The sequence below is a fragment of the Rhinolophus sinicus genome, linkage group LG05 (genome assembly GCF_036562045.2).
Source record: "Rhinolophus sinicus isolate RSC01 linkage group LG05, ASM3656204v1, whole genome shotgun sequence".
NCBI lineage: Eukaryota > Metazoa > Chordata > Mammalia > Chiroptera > Rhinolophidae > Rhinolophus > Rhinolophus sinicus.
In genome coordinates, this window is record NC_133755.1 from 16931488 (window position 1) to 16954741 (window position 23254).

At 48.8% G+C, this 23254-nt stretch overlaps 1 protein-coding gene across 4 annotated transcripts in view; it reads left to right on the forward strand.

The window, feature by feature from the left end:
* Nucleotides 1-23254, forward strand: part of GAREM2 (GRB2 associated regulator of MAPK1 subtype 2) — a 34501-nt gene that overhangs the window by 7297 nt on the left and 3950 nt on the right. Inside the window, exons 2-6 of one of the 4 annotated variants that reach the window (XM_074331793.1) lie at nucleotides 11982-12142; nucleotides 12237-12381; nucleotides 16174-16314; nucleotides 21179-21309; nucleotides 22079-23104. In XM_074331793.1, the coding sequence (XP_074187894.1) occupies nucleotides 12345-12381; nucleotides 16174-16314; nucleotides 21179-21309; nucleotides 22079-23104 (1335 nt within the window). In that variant the 5' untranslated portion in view covers nucleotides 11982-12142; nucleotides 12237-12344. Of the gene's footprint in view, nucleotides 1-11981; nucleotides 12143-12236; nucleotides 12382-12901; nucleotides 13175-13926; nucleotides 16078-16173; nucleotides 16315-18385; nucleotides 18497-21178; nucleotides 21310-22078; nucleotides 23105-23254 lie in introns of those variants that run through there. The other 3 variants (XM_019712764.2, XM_074331794.1, XM_074331795.1) reach the window with 3 other exon arrangements.

Sequence of the window (23254 nt, forward strand, 5' to 3'; positions counted from 1 at the left end):
TGGGGGTTCTTCTCTGCAGGATTAACACATACATAATATTAATAGCAGGTTGGCAGGAGTAAGGAGAAACTATAAATTTAATATAGAGTCATTGAGCCACCTTGTGGCCATTCATGGGAACTGCATTCCTTTAGAGTGTCACCAGGAACCCATCCATCAGTCTGCGATCCATCATAACAACTCATGGTAAACAGCCACACAAAATTAAATTCTCTCCCAACCTCCATTAAAATGGAAAAAAGGAATTAAAAAGTATAAGACCACAAAGGCAAAAAAGGGCAAGAGATCTGTGAGAATTAAAATGTTTATGCCACTATTGAATCAAGTCTTTTAAAAATGAGAGACGGAAAACAGAGCTGTCATAGGACAGAAGTTATAACCTAAATGTTTCAAAGGGGGGGGGGTGCCAATAAAATGAGCAGATTTGCCACATATCCCAAGAGTTGTAAGATTTAGAGGCAGCAGGTACCACGAGGAAGTCAGACATGGCAGTAGGTTAAAAATGGGGATGGAACATCTGTATAAAAATAATGGGGTCTCCAAGTGTCCTTTGCTACCCCATGCAGCCAGGAGCAACTGCCACCCCTCCTAGGATTTATTATCTGCATAAATGGAGTGACAGAACCTCCTTCCCAAGGCAGACTTGGGGAAAGGTGATGACACAGCCCCTTGAGCTTCCCTGTCTTAACTGGCTACAATGATTAAAGAGGAAGTTGTTACTCCAGACAAATTTTTAGTGTTGACAAAACTGACTAGATAATTCTGGGGGTAAAAAGTTTTCTAAAGAAGTGGTTCCAAACACTATTTAGAATTGGGGGAATCTCTCTCTCTCTCTCTCTCTCTCTCTCTCTCTCTCTGACTCTCTCAGCATAGTTGACATAAAATAGGGGGAACCTCTTAAGGGCACAGTGTTTCACGCAAGAGCAGGGGATACGACAACTTGAAACATGCTGAAGTATCTCTAATACTTACCAAAAATAAAAACACTCGCCCTTGCTTCCTTCCAGACTCCACATCCCTCTCCAGCTCCCACCCATGTCTTCGCTCCCCTTTACAGCAAAAGCCCCTGAAAGAGTTGTCTGTACTAGTCTCCAGTCCTTCTCATGCCTCCCCTCTTCGATCCATTCAGCTTCAGGCTTCATCCCCACCACCCATCGGGACAGCTCTGGCCAAGGTCAGAGTAGTGCTGATTCTGACATGTTGATTCACTTCATCTCTCTCCTGCCTGGAGTCCTTTCTTCACTTGGCTTCCAGGACACTCTCTCCCTAACCTCACTCGTCCTCCTCAGTCTTGGCTGCTGTCTTCTTCATCTTGACCTCTGAGCGTTGGAGTGTCTCAGAACTCAGTTATCGGACCATTTATCTACACTCATGCCCCAGGGAGCTTCACTCCCCACTGGTTTAACTGCCCTGAGACAAACTCCTGATTCTCCCCCAGTGCTTCCCGCAGCCTTCCCCATCTCAGAAAAATGGCAGCACCATCCTTCCAGCTGCTCTAACCATCCTTGAATCCTGTCTCTCTCACAGTTCACATCAAGTTCATCAGCAAATCCCATTGGTTGTACCTTTGAAATATACCCACCACCACAGCTCTACCTGGTCCAACGTCCGTCATTTCTGGCAAGTTCTAACTGAAGAGTCCAAATAGGTCTGCTTCCTCTCTTGCCCACAGGCTCTTCTCAACACAGCAGATACAGTGACTCGGAAAACACTTAGATCATGTCAAGTTCTTCTGAAAATACCTCAGAGGCTTCCTATCTCGGAATAAAAGCTAAAGTCCTTAACATGTCCCCCAGTGTCCCCATCCCATTCTGACCTCTAACAGGCCATGCTCTTCCTCAGGGCCTTTGCATTATCTGTCCCTTCTGTTTGAAACACTTATCCTACATGTATCAGAACAGCTCACACTGTGACTTCCTGCTGGTCTCTGCCCAAATCATCGAGGTCTTTTTTGGTCATTCTACATAAAATGGAGCAGCACCACCCCAGCTCTGGAGTCCCCATCCTTCTCACTTGCTCGCTTGCTTCTTTTCACCATAGTCCTTCCCCCGCATCTGACATAGTAAACTTGCCTGTTCAGTAGTTGATTGCCTGTCTCCCCACTGGGATAGAGGCTCCATAGGGGCATGGGCTCTGTCTAATTCACTGCTGTGTCTCCAGCACCTAGAGCAGCATGTGGTACGTGGAGGGCACTCAGTGAGTATTTGTTGAATGAATGAACCTGATCTCTGCCCCTACTTCCTACTGGGAAACTCAATGAGGAAAGGAGAGAGCAAAGGCAGACATTCTTTCCGCATTTTCTCAGAGTCATGGAGGGATTCTAGTGTCCCCAAACATGCTTGCCTGAGCCCTCGGAGGGGCTAGACAGAATGCAGTACGATTCCCCGCTATGCCACATATTTTTTATAATCAGGTTTTAGTTAGTCCTGACTTAGGATACATATTCTAAGAGGCATGTGTTATTGTCCCCAGTTGACAAATGAATAAATACAAGCGCAGCAAAGTTCTGTAACTTGCCAGAATCACACAGCTAGCAGGAAGAAAACCTCAGGCTCAATCCCAGATGGGTCTGAATCCCAGAAGACGTGGGTGCTTACCTTTCCTCTGAAGTCCATGCCTTACTGAAGGGCCACTGTCACTCTTTGATATTTGTAGTAAAAATAAAGCAGTACATAGAAAATAACATAAGAAGTGTATATGCTGTGGTATTATCACTGAATGTGGGATTTGACTTTGCACCACACAGAAAGATACTTTATACAACTGATTAGAGTTTACACTTCCTTTTATTCAGGAGTAAATGCCTTTATTAATATTTATTTTCCCACAATATTGCAATAATAATTATTTACTTAAAAAGCAAATGGAGTAGCATCTTGTTATTTATAAAGTAGCAGTCTATCAAACAAGTCTCAATAAATTTAAAAAGATTGAAATCATAAAAAAAGCCTCTTTTCAAAATTACAATGAGATACCTCTTCACACTCATTAGGATGGCTATCACACACACACACACACACACACACACACACACACACACAGAAGACAAGTTCTGTAAGGATGCAGAGAAACTGGAACCCAAGTACATTGCTGATGGGAATATAAAATGGTAGAGCCACTGTGGAAAACATTGTGGTGGTTCCTCAATAAGTTAAACAGAATTACCATATGACCCAGCAATTTCACTCCTAGGTATACATCCAAAAGAATTGAAAGCAAATGTTCAAACAATGTACAGGAATGTTCACAGCACCACTGTTCACAGTAGCCAAAAGGTATAAACAACCCAGTCCATCAGCCGATAAATGGATACACAAAATGTGGGATAGCCATACACTGGTATATTATTCAGCCATAAAAAGGAAGGAAATATTGATACACGCTACAACATGGATGAATCTAGAAAACATTATGCTAAGTGAATGAAGCCAGTCGCAAAAGGCCACATATTGTATGGTTCCATTCATATGAAATACTCAGAATAGAAAAATCCATGAGACAGAAAGTCTATTAGTGGTTGCCAGGTCTGAGGAAGGGGGAATGGAGAGTGACTGCTTAATGGATATGGAGTTTCCTTTTGGGATGATGAAAATGGTCCAGAACTAGATAGTGGTGACGACTGCACAGCATTGTGAATGCACTAAATGTCACTGAACTATACACTTTAAAATGGTACATTTTATGTTATGTGAATGTTATCACAGTTTTTTAAACTAGCATGGTGTAATTAATTTTATCAGTGGCTCAGTAGTAACTTAAACACTTTTTACTCAATAGAATTCTACTCACAAATAAATTGAAATATATAATTTGCTAAAAAGTTAGAAATTCTCATGTTATGCAATTTCCAGTGATTTCACAGTGAGTTTTGAGTGTGTGCCTTGGAACTTCTGGTGAGGCCAGAAGCAAAACATAAAAGAGCAAACCAATTTACTAAGAAGGTTTCCTAGGAGCTGTTCAATCACTATATAGGTGACTGGGTGGGAGCTTGCCCACAAATTCTGGAAAATTCTTGGCTTGATGAGATCAGTAAGCCCAGGGTTCTCTGTTGCTGCCTTCCATCCCTCTTGCGAGGTTGGTGACCGGAAGGCAAAGTGGTAAGGGCAAATTTGTGGGTGACTTTCCTGATTATAAAAGTCTCAGCCATCTTATAGTTTTTGTGCTGGGAAGAATGGAATTCTTCCTTAGGATCTCTCCTTTTCCTGCCCTGATCCAGATGGTATGTCAGTATGTTAACTCCTAGGATTTGTTGCCATTTTTAGAATGTCAGATCTTAAATGTGGAGAAGGAAGCTAACACTCTTTTGGAACTATGAATATTGTCCAGGCTCTTGTCTACTGCTCAGATTGGAAGAGAAGTTTTTAATTTTAATGAAGTCCAACTTAGCAGTTACTTGCATGGTTCGCTTTTGGTGTTGCATCTAAAAAGTCATCACCCAACCCAAGTTCACTTAGATTGTTTTTTTTTTTTTTTTTCTGTTATTGTCTATGAGTTCTGTAGTTTTGTATTTTACATTTAGGTCTATGGTCCATTTTGAATTAATTTTTGTGAAGGGTGTAGATTTCTTTTTTCCATGTGGATGTCCTATTATTTCAGCACCATTTGTTGAAAAGACTATACTTTCCCTCGCCATTGAATTGCCTTTGCTCCATTATCAAAGATCAGCTGACTGTTTGTGTGTATCTATTTCTGGGTTCTCTATTCTCTTCCATTGATCTATTTGTCTTATTGCTCAGATTGGAATTTCGGTGGAATTACTGGACAATCTGTCTCAGCAGACAAAGGCAAAACTGTTAGATCCTCAACTAATTCATTGACTTGATTCACACAAAGATGTTGGACAATTTCTACAGTTTTGCTTCATCATTGGCTGTCACTTGGGGCCAGATGACACCAAGTCCATCTGAAATGTTTATTCAGGCAAGTGTGGTTCTGAATGGTATGAAAGACAACAAGCACAAAATCTCTCTTACGGAAAACAATTTGAATAAAGCCATTTTTAAAGGATTCTTGTCATGTTGTGAAAATAACACCATTTAAAAGCAAGAGATGAAAAGGATAATGAAGCTTTAGTTTAAAAACATCTTAGTGGTTGTGAAGCTTAATTAGAAGAAATTTTACCGAATTAAAAATGTGGAATAATGAAAATAATGAAACACGTCGATTACTTTTTTCTTAAGTTTAAAATACTAGTTAGGGTCAAAATGTTTTATTTGTGTTGAATAAACATGCATTATTTACTTGAAAATAAAACAGATCCATTAAAAAAATACCCAACTTGTAAGAGGCATAGTTTGACTTACTGTGTTTAGCACTATTGACCCAAACTTAAAATTCTAGCTTCCTGAAATAAATATTTCATGAGTTGTTTATTTTAGGAAGGCGCATTTCAGGAATAACCTGTAGATAAGAGGACTGGGTTTCAATTCCTCTTTACCTAACCCTATAACATTCTCTTTTTTAGGATAAAATATAAACACGCAAAAAAAAAAAATCCCCTTGAGTAGGCTCCTATCTGTATTTTCTTGCATAATGAACTACATTAGGTAAATTACAAAGGTCAATCAAATTGTGGTTCTTACCTCCTTAGCAGCATTGTAAGACGTTTTATAATTCATACCACAGAAATAAAAATGAAAATCTTAATTGAACTGTTCTTGTAGAAGACTGAGGAAAAGGAAACCAACACAATGTGACTAACTTTAATGAGGGCTGAAAAGTCACAAATTGAACTCATTTTTTAAATGTCCTTATGAATGACCCAGCCCTTTGTAAGAATACACGATGACAGTATCGATATGGTCCAAACAGCAGTAGGAAAGACTTCCAGACTGTCCTTTGGTCTGTCCAGGCTGCTGGCAGGGCAGTGGTTAAGGCATTCCATGTTCCATCCACAGAGATACATGAGCAGGTGGACAGAATTGTGGACACATTTCCCTCAGACGATAATACAGACTTACTGGCTTTGAACTCTGATGAGCATCTATCAACTGGACTGCACAGATGCTGCTGCCCTGAGGACAGTCCACCAATCGCTAACGGGAAGCAGTAGCCCTTAAGAAATGGCTGATTCCAGGGTTGGGACAGGGAAAGTGCAGAATGAACCTGCAGCATCCTATTGTTCCAGAAAGTAAGGAAACTTCCAAAGAACTTTGGGATCATACCAATGGGACACAGGAACTAGATAGAAGGTGCTCCCATTGGTCAAATATAGGACAGTTTGAGTGTCAACATAAAGAATAAAAGGACTTATGAATTGATAATGTATATTTTGGAATCACCACAGCAATAATTGACTCAGGCAAGAATCAGCAATGGATGTTTTCAGTGGATGAAAGTGTGTTGGGGAGCAGGATGCTTATCGCGTCACGAACATCTTCCCACTGATCCTTTATTAATCACAAAGGGAAAAAAGGTGCCTTTACAGTGGGGACCCCTGGCAGACAACAACCAAATTAACATCACGAAAAATGGGACCAACTGATGGGATGCACTGAGTATTCCTGACAATAAGGCATCAGCCAAAACTGATTATTCTGCAGAACAAATGGTTTGTATTCTTCAAAAATATCAATTTCTTAAAAGACAAAGGCTGAGAATATGTACTAGATTAGACTAGAGACATGACAACTATATACATACAATGCATGACCATGGATTAAATCTTGGGAAAATACACTATTAATATAAAGGACAATATTGGAATAACAAAACAAAACAATTGAATATGGACTATTACGTATCAATGTTAAGTTTCCTCTATTTAATAATTGAACACTAGCTGTGTAAGAGAATGTCCTTGTTCTTAGGAAATACATACTGAAGTAATTATGGGCAAAGAGGCATGTCTGGAACTTGCTTTCAAATGGTTCAGAAAAAGAAGAATGCTCTGTATTATATTGTAAATCTAGGTGAAGGATATATGGGAATTTAGTGTGATATTCTCACAACTTTTCTATAGGTTTAGCTTTTTTCAAAATAAATTTAATTGAAAAATGAAGTTGGAGCACTTAAGCTTCTGGTTGGTAATGGTTGAATAAGAGCCTACCAGAGACACCCTCCACAGGAAAAAAACCCAAAAAGGGATAAACTCTGGACTTAGTATGAAAGAGCAGCTAAATGAAGCCCCGAGAGAGTGAATTATAGATACCAACTAAAAGTGCAACAATATTTTTAAATGCTGAAAGAAAAAAAACCATCAACCAGAAATCTATATCCAGTGAAAACATCTTTCAAGAATAAAGGTAAAATAGATATTCTCAGATAAAATAAAAGAAAAGAGAATTCATCTCCAGCAGATTTGCACTACAATAAATGCTAAAGGAAGTTCTACGGCTGAAAGGATTGAATACCAGATGGAAACATGGATCCTTGGAGAGGAATAAAGAGTGTCAATAATGGTAAATATAAGGGTATATACAGAGGGTGTCAAAAAATGTATACATATTTTAAGAAAGGAAAAAACGATTAAAATTGTAATAATATATACCCATAATAAAGATGAATAAAGTCATCTGTATACATTTTTTTGGCACCTCCAGTATATAAGGTCTATTTTTTTCCTCTTTATTTTATTATAATAGGTCTGACACTTTAAAGGAATAAAGACAACTGTCAAACAAACAAAAAAACAACATTGTCTTTTGGGGTTAATAAAATATATGTAGATGTACTACATATAGCACTATAGTATATTGGAGGGAATAAGTGGATCTATATGTTACACATTTTTACATTTAATATGAAGCACTACAATATCACTCTGCATAGACTGAAAATTTAAGAATGAATACATTTCTTAAAGCAACCCCCCAAAAAAAAGATAGTTGAAGGGAGTATTCCACTAAAAAGCCAATAGGAAAAAAAATGGATTTCTTTAAAAAGAAAAAAATCCAAGGAAGACATCCAAATGACCAACAAATATATGAAAAGATGCTCAAGTCACTAGTTATAAGGGAAATGCAAATCAAAACCACAATGAGACACAACCTCACACCTGTTAGAATGGCTATTATCAATAAGACAAGAAATAACAAGTGTTGGAGAGGATGTGGAGAAAAGTGAACCCTTGAGCATTGTTGGGAAACAAAATTGGTTCAGCTACTATGAAAAACAGTATGGAGGTTCCTCAAAAACTTAAGGGTAGAGATACTATATGACCCCGCAATCCTTCTCTGCATATCTACCCTCCAAATTTGAAAACATTCCTAAAGATATATGTACCCTTATGTTCATTGAGCATTACAATAACCAAGACATGGAAACAACCTAAGTGTCTTTCGATGGATGATTGGATATAGAAGATGTGGTACATATATACAATGGAATACTACTGAGCCATAAAAAATGAAATATTGCCATTTGTGACAACATGGATGGATGTTGAGAGTATTGTGCTAAGTAAAGTAAGTCATATGGAAAATGTCAAAAACTATGATTTCACCCATATATGGGATATAAAACAGAAAGCAATAAATGAACAAACAAAACAAACTCATAGACACAGACAACAGAATGGTGGTTGCCAGAAGGGAAGGAGGGTGGGGGGAGAATGAAGAGGATAAAGGGGGTCAAATATATGGTGATATGGTGACAGAAGAAGACTAGAATTCAGGTGGAGTATACAGATGTATTATAAAGTTGTACACCTGAAATTTATATCATGTTATTAATATCACACCAATAAATGTAATTTTAAAAAAAGAAAAAGAGCTAAACCTTTACATGAGGTACCAGAATAGAAGAATCAGAAGAACAAAAAATAGAGATGAACAGAAAACAAAATAATAGGTACAGAAAGGAACTTCCTCAACCTTATAAAGGTCATCTACAAAAACCCTACAGCTAACATGGTACTTAATGGTGAAAGACCAAAGACTTTCCTTCTAAGATCAGGAACAAGGTAAGGATGTCCATTTTCACCTCTTCCATTCAACATCGGATTGACGAGGTCTTCACCAGTGTAGTTAGGCACAAAATAAAAAGCATATACAGATTGGAGAGGATAAAATAAAACTATCTTTAGTTGTAAGCAATATGATCATATACACAGAAAATCCCAGGAATCTACAGAAACAGCTATGAAAACTACTAGGTGAATTTAAGGAGGTTGAAGGTCAATATGTAAAAATCAACTGCTTTTCTATCACTAACAATGAACAAGTGGAAAAAAAATTTTAAACTACATTTATATATAATAGCATCAATAAAATATTTAGAAGCAAATTTATTGACAGATATGCAAAATCTATAAACTAAAAAGTATAAAGCATTGTTGAGGGAAATTAAAGACCAAAATAAATAAAAAGATATACCATATTCATGGTTTAGAAGAATCAATATTGTTAGAATGTCAGTTTACCCCAAATTGATTTACAGATTCAGTGCAATCCCAGTCAAAATCCTAGCAAGATGTTAAAAAGAAATTGACATGCTGATTCTAACATTCCTATAGAAAATACAGATAAACAAAATTTTGGTGTGTTTCCTTTAGGCGTCTCCCCCCTCCACCTCACCCCCCCGCCATGTATACATAAGATCATACTGTTTGGTAACTTGTTCTTTTTACTTCATGTATTGTGAGATGTTTTTGTTCACTATGTTTTGTTTTTACAGAGCTAACACTTAAACCCAGATTTACTGTTTGCAATATCATTTTTAACAGCTGCACAGTATTCCATTTAATAAATGTACTAAAACAATTTTCATCAACACTTTTGATCAACACTTAGATTGTTTCTGAATTTTAATTACCACAAGCAACATTGTTATGAACATCACATAATTAAATCTTTGAGCAAATTCATGATTATATACTCAGGGTAAATTCTTGATTTTGGCCGGGATGGGGTGGGTCAATGGTGAAGTACGTTAATGCTGTTCACCGACATTTTTACTTCCCCTTCCAAGCACGTAACAGGATTGAACTTCCCTGCTGGCTAAGAATCCCATGGTCACATTCCCATTGCCCCCTGATTAATTAATAATGTTCTAGATCACAGCTCCTCTATCAGCCTGGGTCCAGGAATGAGGTGTTTGGGCCAGATCTCCAGGTGACTTGCAGTGAGCATGTAATGTAAATGAGAAATAAAACTTTGTTGATTTCAGCCATTGAGATTGTGATATTGTTTGCAAGTCCCCCATAACCCAGCCCATTCTAAAGAATATACACATACTGTGGACGAAAAAGGAGTGATGTCATAAATTCTTATGGGGGCAGGTCATGGTCAGTCAGTAGTCACTCCCAGGCCTATGACTTCTTTAGTGAAAGGTTTCTAAGCAAACCCTGTCCATTGTTCTTGTGTATCTATAACATATGTTTAAAATGCCAGAAGTGGGGGCGGCCGTTGGCTCTTGACAGCAAGGTTGCTGGTTCAATCCCCGTGTGCGCCACTGTGAGCTGCACCCTCCACAACTAGACTGAAACAACTACTTGGAGCTGATGGGTCCTGGAAAAACGCACTTAAAATAAATAGTTTTGAAAAAAATGCCAGAAGTAATACTTCTCAAAGGCCCAACCGCCATCAAGAGAGCGCATTATCTTGTTACCTATCCTGTGATACAGTCCCTGCCTTGCTTTCTCCTACCTTCCTGTAATCTTCCTTAAGTTCCCTCCTTAATTTCAAATGTATAAAAGAAACCGCAAAACTGTCATTCTATGAATGTTCCAGAGCCTCTTCAGGGCTTTAACATTCAGCCAGTTATATGGCTTTCCCTGATGTGTCACGCCTGTGTGGTCCCTGACTCAGTTGAAATCCAGAGTTATAGGGGTTTTGACATGAAATACGAAGGGTGACTGAGGGGAGAGAAGATTGGAGGAGGAACTAAAGTCAGACTGGGACACTAGAGGTGGAGAGGAAAGGGCTACCTGACACATGGTGGAAGCAGACTTGCTAGGACGTGCTAACCTGTTGGATATAAGAGTTAAGGAGATTTCCAGGCTGAGGGATCAGGTGAAAGGTGATGTCCTTAGTTGCGATGAAAAGAAAAGAAGACCAAGTTCAACTGTGATCGTTGAAGTGGAATGTCTCGGTGGGGGTGGATGGTCTAGTTGGAAATTGAGGCCTAGAGCTGAGGTGAGCTGGTGATGCTGAGCAGGAGGACCCGCCATGGATGTGTCTACAGCCAGGGCTCAGAGGCGTCCCTCAGAGACAGGCTGACCATCTGGCCCAGGCCTGGTTTACACCCGCTCTCCTAGAGTCTGGTTTATGCCTGTTGCCCCAGTCAGCACCTCCTTCATTGTCAAGAGTGTTCCAGTTTGGTCACCCTACCTCAGGGAGAGCCTGCAGGGGAGGGGGAAAAAAGTGACTCTAGGGCCGTCCCCTTTTCATTTCACTTGCTTCTTTCGGCTTCCTCGTCCTCCTGCCTCAGACCCTCTATTCCTTTCTAAAGTCCTATATTTTCACCTTTCTCTATTTTCTTCTTACCTTCTGTTCACTTCCCTGGGGAAGCACTGACCCCCACCCCCACAGATCCAAGCGGGTGTCAGTCCATTGTCCGTGGTGGTTACCCCAAGTCACACCTCTGTGGGCTGAAGAAAGGAAGCCTGAGGGCTATCTACTCAGCTGTCCCCCAGTGGACACAGTGAGGCAGTTGGTGCTGTGGGCCAGGCAGGGGTATGGAGTTAGTGCTGGCTGGGAGGCCTGCCTTCTAGTCGCAGCTCTGCTGCTTTTCTGCTGTGTGACTTGAGAGCAAAGCATTCCTGCTCTTGGAGTCTCGGTTTCTTTCCTCTGCAAAAGATGTCTATTGAACAAGTGATCTGAACTGAGACGTTGTGTTCATCTTATCTGGTGCCACTTCTCTTAGGTTTAAGGTTAATGAGGGGGGATATCGGTCACCTGGGAAGAGAGGGTTTTGTGTGTATGTGCGTGTGGGGTCTCCCTTAGGGTACTGAGGCTGAGGACTAGCGTCCATGGGTCTGTTTAAAGACCAGTTTCTTGGAGGCTACCCAGCTTCATCTCTGTTGCCCTGTCCCGCGACAGGCCTGCACCAGCCCCTGATCGCCTGCAGAAGGCGCAGCGGACACATCAAGGGCGAAGGGAGTCCTTTGGCCGGGTGGCAGTGCCCAGGTCACCGCAGCTTCCAGGAAGGGATTCCCAAGAGGAGCTCCGGAGCCGAAGACGAGAAGGTTTGCAAGGAGTAGGTGAGGAGAGCAGAAGGGAAAGAGCAAATTAAGAGAAGGGAATGAGAGAAGGGACCAACCGGTTATGTGCTTGCATCTGTTTCCTCATTTACAGAACGGGAGCAATCAAATCCCGGATGCTGTGTATGTGCTGGAGCTCTCTGGCTCACAGGACTTGTGAAAATCAGTAGGAGGGTGCTGGGAGCTTCCAAAGTGCTCTGCCATGGGGGCTGAGGTGACGGCGACAACCAGAGAAAGCAGTAAGATTTGTAGTCAAACCTGGGTTCAAATCCCGGCTGCCACTTGACGTCTTTAAGCCTCAGTCTGCTCATCAGTAAACTGGGTTAATGAGGTGGCCTCGCCGGGCTGTGTGATGGAGATGATAAATGTCCCAGAGGCAGCGACCGCTACTGGGATCTCAGTGGGTAAATTCAGGGCAGAAGGCTTGGGACGCGGAGCAGAAGCCTGCGCAGGGTGGGCGGTGACTCCCAGAGGCGGCGGCATGAGGGGGTGAAGAAAAGCGCCGCTCCTGGCGAGGAAAGGGGGAGCCAGACCCATTTGACAGGGTAGGGGCTGATTCCCCAACCCCCGACCCCTCAGATGCCGCTTCGAGTCTCCGTTTTTCCTCCAGGCTCCTGCCTGGGGTCCTCCAACACCGCTGTCACCTGGACTTTCAGGGAAGGGGGCGGGCCGCGGGGCCGGGGCGGGGAGGCGGGACTTGGCAGCTGCTGCGGGCCAGGGCCGGGGGGTGGGGCGAGGGGCGGGGGGACAGGGGCCGGCGCCCCGCGGGGAGGCCGGCCACGTGACGCCCGCAGCCGGGTCGGGCCGCCAGGCGGGGAGCGCCACGGCGGCCCCAGGAGGTGGCGGCGGGCGCGGGAGCCCGGACCGCGCGGGACTGGCCGTCGGGGCCCCGGGACGGCGGCCCCGGGGGCGCCCATGCCATGGAGAAGCTGGCGGCGGGGCTGGCTGGCCTGCGCTGGAGCATGGGCGCCTTCCCGCTCGACCTCATCGTCAGCCGCTGCCGCCTGCCGACGCTCGCTTGCCTCGGGCCAGGTACCAGGGGTGCTGGGAAGGCAGACTGGGGATCCGCAGGGGAATCGGGGACTCCCCAGGCAGGTGCTGGCCGGCCCATAGGAGCGACCCCTGCCCTCCTGCTCCCCTCGCGGGTCCCATGCAGCTCCTGGTGCACCTCCGCCAAAGACCCGGGGCCCACCAGCCGACGGTCCGCCTCCTCCTGGGCCCCGCGGACGGGCTCAGGGACAGAAACCAGGACAGGGACCGGGGTCGGGCACGGGACAGAATTTTGCGGCCCAGCTGGAACTCGGAGCACGGCCGAGCCACCGCGCCCGCCCCGTCGGTGCGCCCGCCCTTCCTCTGCCGCCCACGGACCCCCGCCCGGGCCGCGCCCCCTCTGTCCCTTTGTCTCCAGACTCTCACCTCGATCCTCCCGCATCCCTAGGGCCTTGGACCCTGTCTTCCCACTGCCGCCAACCCCCAGCCCCGCTCAGCCCCTCTGGGGATCCTTCTCGCCTTCGCCTTTGCCGTCCCGGGAGCACCTCCGGTCCCGGGACGAGCAGGCCACCTGGGGGAGAGGCCCGAATGAGCGAGTCCTCCCGCCGGGTGTGTCCCCCAGTCCCCGGCCTTCCCCGACAATTTGCCCCACTTCTCTTTAGGGCCTGGGGGTCGGGACTGCTCTGCTGATGGGACCGTGCATGGGGGCCCGAGAGGGGACCCTGGACGCTCTACCGAGCGAGGGACTGTTTGCGAGAAGTGGGGGCTGCTTGGCTGGGGGAGGGGCAGGAGCTGGGGCTGGCAGCCAGGCCAGGGGTTTTGTGTGTGAGAAGAATAGGGGTTTGGCCCGCGTTGGCACAGTCGCTTCCCTGAATGCTAATGGGGCCCGCGGCCACAGGCTCCTCTCCTCTCCGCGGGGCCCGGCAGCCCCTCCTCCGACCCGCGGCGGCGAGGAGTGGGCACAGTGAGCGTCAGTTTGTCCCAGGAGCGGGCACCGTGGCAGCGTACATACCCAGGCTGTCGGGCAGGGGTGCCCCGCAGCCCAACGTTTGTTCCCCAGCTCGTCCGTGTGTGATCCGGAGACTTTTTGTCCACAGCAAGGCTGTAGGTGTCAGAGTGTGAATGTGCTATGCTGGCTCTCGGATCTGCCTGGCTACTTCCCACACATCCTCTTGGGCCTCTCCCTTTCCTGGGGGTCCTTTCTGAGCCCCTCAGTACGGTCAGGCCTCCTTTGGGCTCCCTTGACACCTCTGACACCTCTGTCTTGTCTCCTACTGTGCTGCACCTGTTATAATGGTCAGTGTATGGTCTTCCCACCGGGCTGCAGTCTCCTGGGGGGGGGGGGCATCCTGCCTAACAGAGATTATGGAGGGAATGAATGAATGAATGAGCAATGGGTGTGATGGTCCAGCTATCTGACTTTGACAGTGGTGGTTATGGCTGTGGTCACAATGACTGTGAATATGTGATTGAAAGTATGTTTTGAAGTGTCTTATGCATTTGGAAAGGGCCCCTTAGTGAGACCATGGGACTGAATTGTGTCATTGGAGTGACAAGTCCCTGTCAGTGTGGGCCAGGTGGCTCTGCTGGCTCAGTTGTTGGTGACTATGACCAATGACTGGGTGTGTGGAAAGGCTGGGGCTTAGAGCTGGAAGAGGAGGTTGCTGAGTAGGAGAGCTTCCTGCCCCATGAGGTAAGGGGTTGAGGAGGGAGGCTCAGAAACCCCACCACAGATACACACACACACACACACACACACACACACACACACACACACACACAGCGGGAGCCAGGCCTCTCCACATGTCCTGAATATATTGTATTCCCACCCCCACCTCCACACACAAACACACACACTTCATGAAGCCCCCAGCCATTAGAGTAAATCATTTCTCATTTGGTTGGATGGCAAAAATTTAGTAAGTTTTGTCTGAGGGGGCTGGGAAGCAGGCATCCCCCACCTCCACCCTGCCCACCAGCTGCAGCCAGGAGACAGCTCCACTGGCCTCCTGGAAGCTGGGCCAGCCCCTCCTGCTCCCCTGGAAACCGTTGCTGGGGTTAGAGTCTCCTGGGGCCAGGCACCTCTATTCCAGTGCAGCTTCCCCCAGGACTAGACCCCCCCCATTCTAAATCCACCCCCTCCAGCCATCATCGCTGTGTTCCAAAGGCTGGGAGGATGAAGGCTGACAGAGGGAGAGCCAAGAAACAGCTACTCTAAGATGGGGTTAAAGAGTATCTGAGGCTTTCGCCCCACTCCTTTGAGGTCCCCTGAATGCAGGAGGCTGTCTGCCTGTGGCAGTGGGTGAACAGGGGCTGCCCGTGAGAGAGCCAGGTATCAGCTCCTCTGAGCCCTGCCATTCTCCTGGCCCAAGTGGCTCATGGCTCTGGAGGGAGCCTTCACAGCTGGGACTTACACGGACAGCTCCTTCTCAGCTCTCTCCATTCCCCCAACAAGACCCTCCTTGCCTGGCCTGGGCACTGACTTGGGGGCTGAGAATTCTGCTGCTGTGAATTCGGGTGGTTCTGAAGCCCAGCTCAGGTACCGGCTGTAGTCAAGTCTCCCCTCTTCACCGTACCCTCAGCTAATTTGCTGGTCCCCTCTGTGAGCCCAGACACCCTCCACTCAGTGCCTCAGACTTCGCCTGTATTTTCTGTTCACATCTCTTTTCACTTCCTCATGGGCCTACGGGCTCCTGGACGGTAGAGACTGGGCTCATCTGCTAGGAGCCCTTGGCCCCAGCACAGGGCCGGGGACAGCAGGCAGTCCAATCCAATGATGAATGAAGGACAGCGGCTGGGCTGGTTGCTGGGGCCCCATGGAGAACCTGAGTCCTGAGAGACAAGCCTTGACTCAGCCCTGAGGCCACAGCTGGCAGCCTGCCTGGCCCTTGAGCATTGCTGACCTGGACAAAGATTATGGGGAGTTGTCCCTCAGGAGACTCTTGGTAAGGAGGTGAGGAGGTCATCCTGCCTTTTCTTTCTGCCCCTCCAAATGTTCTCTTTTCCTTTCCTTTCTCTTCTGTCCACCTTTCCCCTCCCAGGGGAGTATGCCGAGGGCGTCAGTGAGCGAGACATCCTGCTTATTCACTCCTGCCGCCAGTGGACAACCGTGACAGCCCACACCCTGGAGGAAGGCCACTATGTCATCGGGCCCAAGATCGACATCCCCTTGCAGTACCCAGGTGTGCCAGTCAGGGACAGATGGTGTAAAGCTGGTGGGGGGTATAGGCTGGAGGGTAGGGGTTAGGGCAGGCTTGGAGGAAGCTGTTGGTTATCAGCCTTTCCTAGGAGTCACAGGAATGAGTGGGGACAGGGCTGACAGTGTGTGATTAGGATTGGGGTTAGATTTAGGGCCCAGTGCTTTCCATACTCTTGTGTGGAGCCCTGGGTTTCTGGTTCACATTTGATTTTATAATAGATTTTAAACTAATGGTTAAAACAATACCCACACTCTCAAAGTGCTACAGATCCAACCTTACCCCTAACTAGAGACCTTCAGGTGTGTATGGAGAGCTGCCTCATTAACCCTTTTTTGTACAGACCCTTGAAGAGAACATCTGCCAGGATCTTCTCGGTACTGTGCAACCAAAAACCTTCAGAAACAAAGGGATGCTCAGGCTCATAACCTGGCTGCATCTTTCAGCTCTAATCCTGTTTTCCCCAATTTTTGTGTTAAACTCATCGTTTTCATTGACTTTATAAGTGAATGTTAAAATTAGACTTTTAAATAAGATTATGCTAATGAACTTCTACTTTGATCTGTGTTTTATATGATGTTAACGTTCTACATCAGATTTTGTTTCAAAAAGGATTATGCCACTAAAAAAAAAGAAAGTACAGCCATTTCATTTTACATATGATAAAACAGAGCTTATACCTAAGAAGGGAAGTGACTTGCCCAGGGTCACACAGCTAAAGGGGCAGAGCAGGGGCAGAACCCAGGTCACCTGACTCCTGGGCTGGTGTGGCATCACAGCAGGATGCAGGGTCGTTGTCCCCTGTGTGGGAGGGACGGGAGTCTGAGGATCCCATCCCAGAGATGCCGCCACATGAGCCCAGGATTCCACAGCGTTCTGGACACTGACTGGGCTGAACATTTCATCATTTATCCTCCTAGCAACCCTGTGAGAAAGTCTAATCAACTCCATTTAACTCACAAGGAAACAGGCCCCAGGAGCTTCAGCAGCTTGCCCAGTTCTATGTTTTAACTGCTACCCCCTCCCCGTCACCCCCCAACAAAGGTTGGGGACCCTTTGAGCTGGGAAAGCGCACACAGGTTCCTCACGGGTACCAATCACTCGTCCCCCTCTGGCCTTGCGTGGGTCTCCCCTGAGCCCGCGGGACAGGACTCAGCCCTTTACATGACTTCTGCTCTTGACAACCACCCTGTCAAGTCGGTACCCCCGTAGCCCCACACCCCATTGAAAAGCTGAAGAAACGCAAGTGTCTTTCTGACCTGGTGCTGGGCTCTGTCCTGCGCCTAGAGCCTTTGAGGGGGCTTGCCCAAACTAGAAACTTCCCATCCTGGGTATCTGTCATTGGTCCAGGGTGAGGTCCCAGGGCTTCTTGGGTTAAAAAGCAAAAATTGGAAAAAGTCCTCATTAACAGAAGTGTAACTTCAGGGACTGTGCCATTTCAATTTGTGTCATTAAAAATCTGGGAAATCAAGGCCAGAACCTTCTAGGGAACTGTGGGGCCAAGGCTCTCCTAGCCCTTTTTTCCCATGTCTTTTAGTGCATTGTAAGGTGGTGGTCATGGGTGACAGCTGGCTGCAGGGATGTCACAGCCCCATCCCCACCTTTCCGGTGGCAGCTCTAACCGCCCCCCATGAGGGTGGGGAGGGGAGGTGGAGGCCCCTTAGGAGGGGGAGGGGCCAGTCCGGCTGGCGGGTTAACGAGGAAGCTGAGTGCACAGCTCTGCGCTGGTTCCTCTTAATGAATTAATAATAGTGCGGGCGGGCGGGGGCGGCCAGCGGACCCGGTAGAGAGAGCCGGGAAAGCGGGGGAGGGGAGGAGGGCGGCGGCGGGGCTGGGAGCGCTGCCCAGTGACCCGGGGTCTCCAGGCCACAGCCCACCGCCCAGGGAATGGGGACACTTGGCTCTTCTGAGACAGCCCCCCACTGGCCCAGCCGGGAACCAGACAGCTTCCCCGGTGATGGTCGCTGTGCCCTGAGGAGCACCGTGGGAGCTAAGTAGCATGCTTCCATTTTACAGACGGGAAAACTGAACCCAGAGAGATTAAATAGTTTGCTCAAAGTCACACAGCTGGTTGGCGGCAGAGCTAGGATTCAACCTGGTCATTCGGACTCCAGGACATGCTGTGCTTTTAGCCATCATTCTTTATGGAGCATCTACCATGGGTCAGGTGCTGGAAAGGAGGGGTAACAGGCTGGACTGCTTCAGGCTGGAAGGGACTGCAGGCCAGTGCAGATGTGTTCTGGGAAAGAAGGGCGGGGAAGAGGGGCAGGCCCGGGGTTGAGCAGGTCCCTATTGCTTCCGAGAGACCTTGGGTCTCACGCAGGGGGAGCAGGAGAGGAAGCTGCCCCCCGGGGAGGCTACAGGGGGAGGAAAAGGCTTCCAGGGGCCTGAGCAGCACTCCTGGGAGGTCTCCCTTCCTCCCTGCTGTGATGACCAGTGCTGGGCTCCAGGCAGCAGCGAGGGGGTGGGGCTGGCTACCATGGTTACATCGATCTTCCCTGCCACATCCTCCCCTGGCTCCAGCCCTGACTTGGCTCCAGCTCTCCCCACAGGGGGCAGCGGGCATTTCTCCCCGCCTGGCTGCTTATGGTTGGGGGTTTGTGTGTAGATATGGTGGAGGAGGGGGGCCACTCACTGTTGGATGGGAGCTGACCCTGACTCCTGCTTCCTGACCCCAGACCACTGCTCCTTGCCAGGCCTCCTCCTGGGTTTATCCCCTATTGCCCTCTAGGGCTATGGCACATCTCAGGCCTCTTCCCTCCAGGGTCTCAGAGTGGTTAGGGCAGAACCCAGGAGGTTAGGACACCTCCTAGCCTTCTTCTGGGCATTTTCCCTTCTCTTTCTTGGCTCTCCTTTCTCTTCCTGCTCCTGCATGTTGATACTGCATGCCCTGCCCTTGGCGCTCAGCTCTTCATACCCTGCACTTGGGCGGGGGGATGTCTCAGTCTGGGTTTCTGGCTGGGTTTGGGGGTTCCAGGCACCCCTGGCACTGAATACAAAATTATGTGTGTTCATGTTAGGAATACACTATGGGCATTCTTCTGGGAAGGTCCCCAAAGGGTTAAGACCCTCTCTTCATTTTCTCTGAGCCATCTTACCTGCCCCATAGCTAAAGCTGCCTCCCGTGGGCTGCTAAGCTTCTTGTCTGTACTTCCATGGACCTCTTGGCATTCAGAACCTTTCATAACCCAGTCGCTGTCTACTTCACTTCCTGTCGTCGTACTACTCAAGCCCTACCCTCCTGGCACTCACCATTTCGGGCAGGCCGGCTGCCTTCAGGACCCTGTGTCTTTGCTCATTCCCTTCCTTCCACCTGGAATATCCGTTCTATAAAACTTTTCATTCTTAAGATCCTGTCAGGCTGCCAGGCAGCTTCCCCCCAACTCAGCAGCCCTCAGCCCTCAGCAGCCCTCTAGCACTTTTATTAAAAATAAATTTTATTGGGGAATATTGGGGAACAGTGTGTTTCTCCAGGGCCCATCAGCTCCAAGTCGTTGTCATTCAATCTAGTTGTGGAGGGCGCAGCTCAGCTCCAAGTCCAGTTGCCGTTTTCAATCTTTAGTTGCAGGGGGCGCAGCCCACCATCCCATGTGGGAATTGAACCAGCAACCTTGCTGTTTAGAGCTCGTGCTCTAACCAACTGAGCCATCTGTCTGCCCCACCTCTAGCACTTTCATCACAATTCTGTTGTAGCACTTATCGCATCCTGCCGTCAATGGCTGCTGTTACACCCACTGTATCTAGAAATCCTTGAGGGCAGACTGTATTTTACCCAGATTTGCAGCCTCTGTAGGGCCTAGCTCAGTGTCTGGCACACAGTGGATGCTCCATAAATGTGGAATGAATAAATGAATGACTATGACTGAAGAAACTACCAGGAAGACTATAGAAGCTAAAGAATCACTTTGTCTTCTCTCGGCCTGTTGTCCCCTTACCTGTACAAGACTCTTCCTTCAGGATAAGGCCTGAGGAGGCCACCCATCAAGATGCCAGGGCGATTCACAGCTTGTCCCTGTGCTCATGTAGTGGGCACATAAAAGGTGTGTGGCCAGTGAGGTAAGACAGTTACACAGGGGTATCAGCTTTATGGATTATCATCATTCTTGAAAGTTTGAGTCTGCTGGGGGCATCTACTGAGCCAGCCAAACCACACAGCCCTGGACTGCAGGTTGGGAAGGCCTCATCTGAGGGAGGTGGCTTTGCTGGGCTCAGATCAGAGGTCTCTGGGACAACGGGGCTGGATGTTGGACCATGGCAGGATGTGTGAACAGAGCTGGGATCAGAGTGGCTCTCCCCAAGCTTCAAAGGCCTGGGGCTGAGCTGCTGGTTCACACAATGTATCTGTGTGGATCAGCAACCCAAGGTAGATGCACAGACTGCCAGGTCAAGATCATTTGCTCCAGCCTCATATGAGGCGCCAGAGGCCCCAAGAGGGGAAGGGATTTGTCTAGGGTCATAGCAAGTCAGTGGGGCTGGGACCAAGTATCCCCAATGCCATAGTGATGCTTGGTCAGAGGCCAGCTCTGTGTCCAAGTGTTTGGGTGCTAGTTTGCACTTGGGTTTCTCTGGGCAGGTAGTCACTAGCCTCAGCACACACACAGCTCTCCACGGGTTGAAGGCTGGGTTCTAGTTGCTTGGGTCTGTGCTCACCTCCCCGTGAGGCTTGAGCCAGCTAACCAGCTCCTTCTACCCCATGCTGGTGCAAACCTGCCCTTCTGCCCACCTGACTTCCAGAGGGGCCGGCTGAGATGAGGGGAGCAGCATGTAGGGACCATGAGGTCTCTTGGGATGCAAGCCATGCTCCCAGTAAGCAGGCCCACCCTAGAAGCCTGCGTTCCCTCCTGTGCAGGGAAGTTCAAGCTCCTGGAGCAGGCCCGGGATGTGCGGGAGCCAGTGAGATACTTCAGCAGCGTGGAGGAGGTGGCCAGCGTCTTCCCTGACCGCATCTTTGTGATGGAAGCCATCACCTTCAGTGTCAAGGTCAGTCCTTCTCACACCAGACATGGTGCCCCTTCCCATCTGGGAATCCCTGACCCTGGTTGTTTGTACGGTTGTCCTTAGAGTCCACGAGGTAAAAGGTGTCACAGTGTGACTTCTGGCAGCCCCTTGAGGGTCTTTGGCACGTTTGGGCCATGTCAGAAGAGCTGGGTATATGACCCACTGGGCTGAAGAACTTGCTGCAAAAGGGAGTGAAGAGTGTGTGGAGGGTTATGCGCTGACTCGAACACCTTTTAGGGCAGGCTGTCCTTGCATCCACTGGTAGGGGTGGTGGTTGTGGGCAGCACAGTGCAATGCACAGTGAGTCCCCCACCTGGACACAGACAGCTCTTTACAAACCCTTTTCTTACCAGTTCATTTCTCAGTAGCCTTGTTGAATGGATGGAGCATTATTATCACCCAAGTTATAAAGATAATGATAAAAAGTTGACATTTATTGAATATTTGCAAAATATGTCACTGTATATATAGTCTATTTAATCCTTACAGCAACTCTTCCAAGTTATTACATGAGGTAATTAAGGTCACCAGAGGTAACTCATTTAAGGTTGCACAGCCACCACGTGGCCTCTCCAGGATGGAACGTGGGTCCCTAACACCCCACCCCCACCCCCCAATCCAGTGATCTTGATCTGGTCTCAGCCCTGGGAAGGGCTGAGAGGAGGGCTGCCCTCCTGGGTCCTGGAGGGCCTCATAGGGCCGGCTTTCCCTGGGGCCCAGGCGAAGGCCTCACTGTTTCTGGGATCCCCAGGTGGTGTCGGGCGAGTTCAGCGAGGACAGCGAGGTGTACAATTTCACACTGCACGCGGGCGACGAGCTCACTCTCATGGGCCAGGCGGAGATCCTGTGCGCCAAGACCACCAAGGAGCGCTCACGCTTCACCACCCTGCTACGCAAGCTGGGCCGGGCCGGGGCGTTGGCCGGGGTGGGTGGCCCGGGAGGTGCGGGGGGAACAGGCGGGGGCGCCAGGCCTATCAAAGGCAAGATGCCTTGCCTCATCTGCATGAATCACCGCACCAACGAGAGCCTGAGCCTGCCCTTCCAGTGCCAGGGTCGCTTCAGCACGCGCAGCCCGCTGGAGCTGCAGATGCAGGAGGGCGAGCACACGGTGCGCGCCATCATCGAGCGCGTGCGGCTCCCGGTGAACGTGCTGGTGCCCAGCCGGCCACCGCGCAACCCTTACGACCTGCACCCGGTGCGGGAGGGCCACTGCTACAAGTTGGTCAGCATCATCTCCAAGACCGTGGTGTTGGGGCTGGCGCTGCGTCGCGAGGGCCCGGCGCCGCTGCACTTCCTGCTTCTCACCGACACGCCGCGCTTTGCGCTACCGCAGGGCCTGCTGGCCGGGGACCCGCGCGTCGAGCGTCTGGTGCGCGACAGCGCCTCCTACTGCCGCGAGCGCTTCGACCCCGACGAGTACTCCACGGCCGTGCGCGAGGCGCCCGCGGAGCTGGCGGACGACTGCGCCAGCCCGCGTCGCGCGCGCCTCTGCCTGCCCGCGCCCCCGCGCGTCCCCGGGCCTGCCCGCGCCCCGGGCCCGCCGGGCGAAGGCGACCAGGAGTACGTAAGCCCCGACTGGGCCGGCGCGCCCGAACCCGGCGCCTCGCCCGCCGAGATCCCCTATGAGGAGCTGTGGGCGCACCAGGCGGCTGAGGGCCTCGCCGAGGGCCGGACCCGGCCGCTCCCGGGGCCGGACCTCATCTCCTTCGGTGCCGCAGGGCCGCCCCTCCTGGAGACCCAGGCGCCGCCGCCTCCCGTCCCTCCCAAATCCGAGGCGGTGAGTGACGCGGTGGAGGCGGGAAGGGTGGGAGGCAGGACGCTGAGCTCTGCCTCTCTATCCTCTGGGGAGGGGCCAGCCAGGGAGCCCGGTTTGGGCCTAAAAAGCAAGTTCTCCGGGGCCTCCAGCCCTCGAAATGTGTGACAGAGT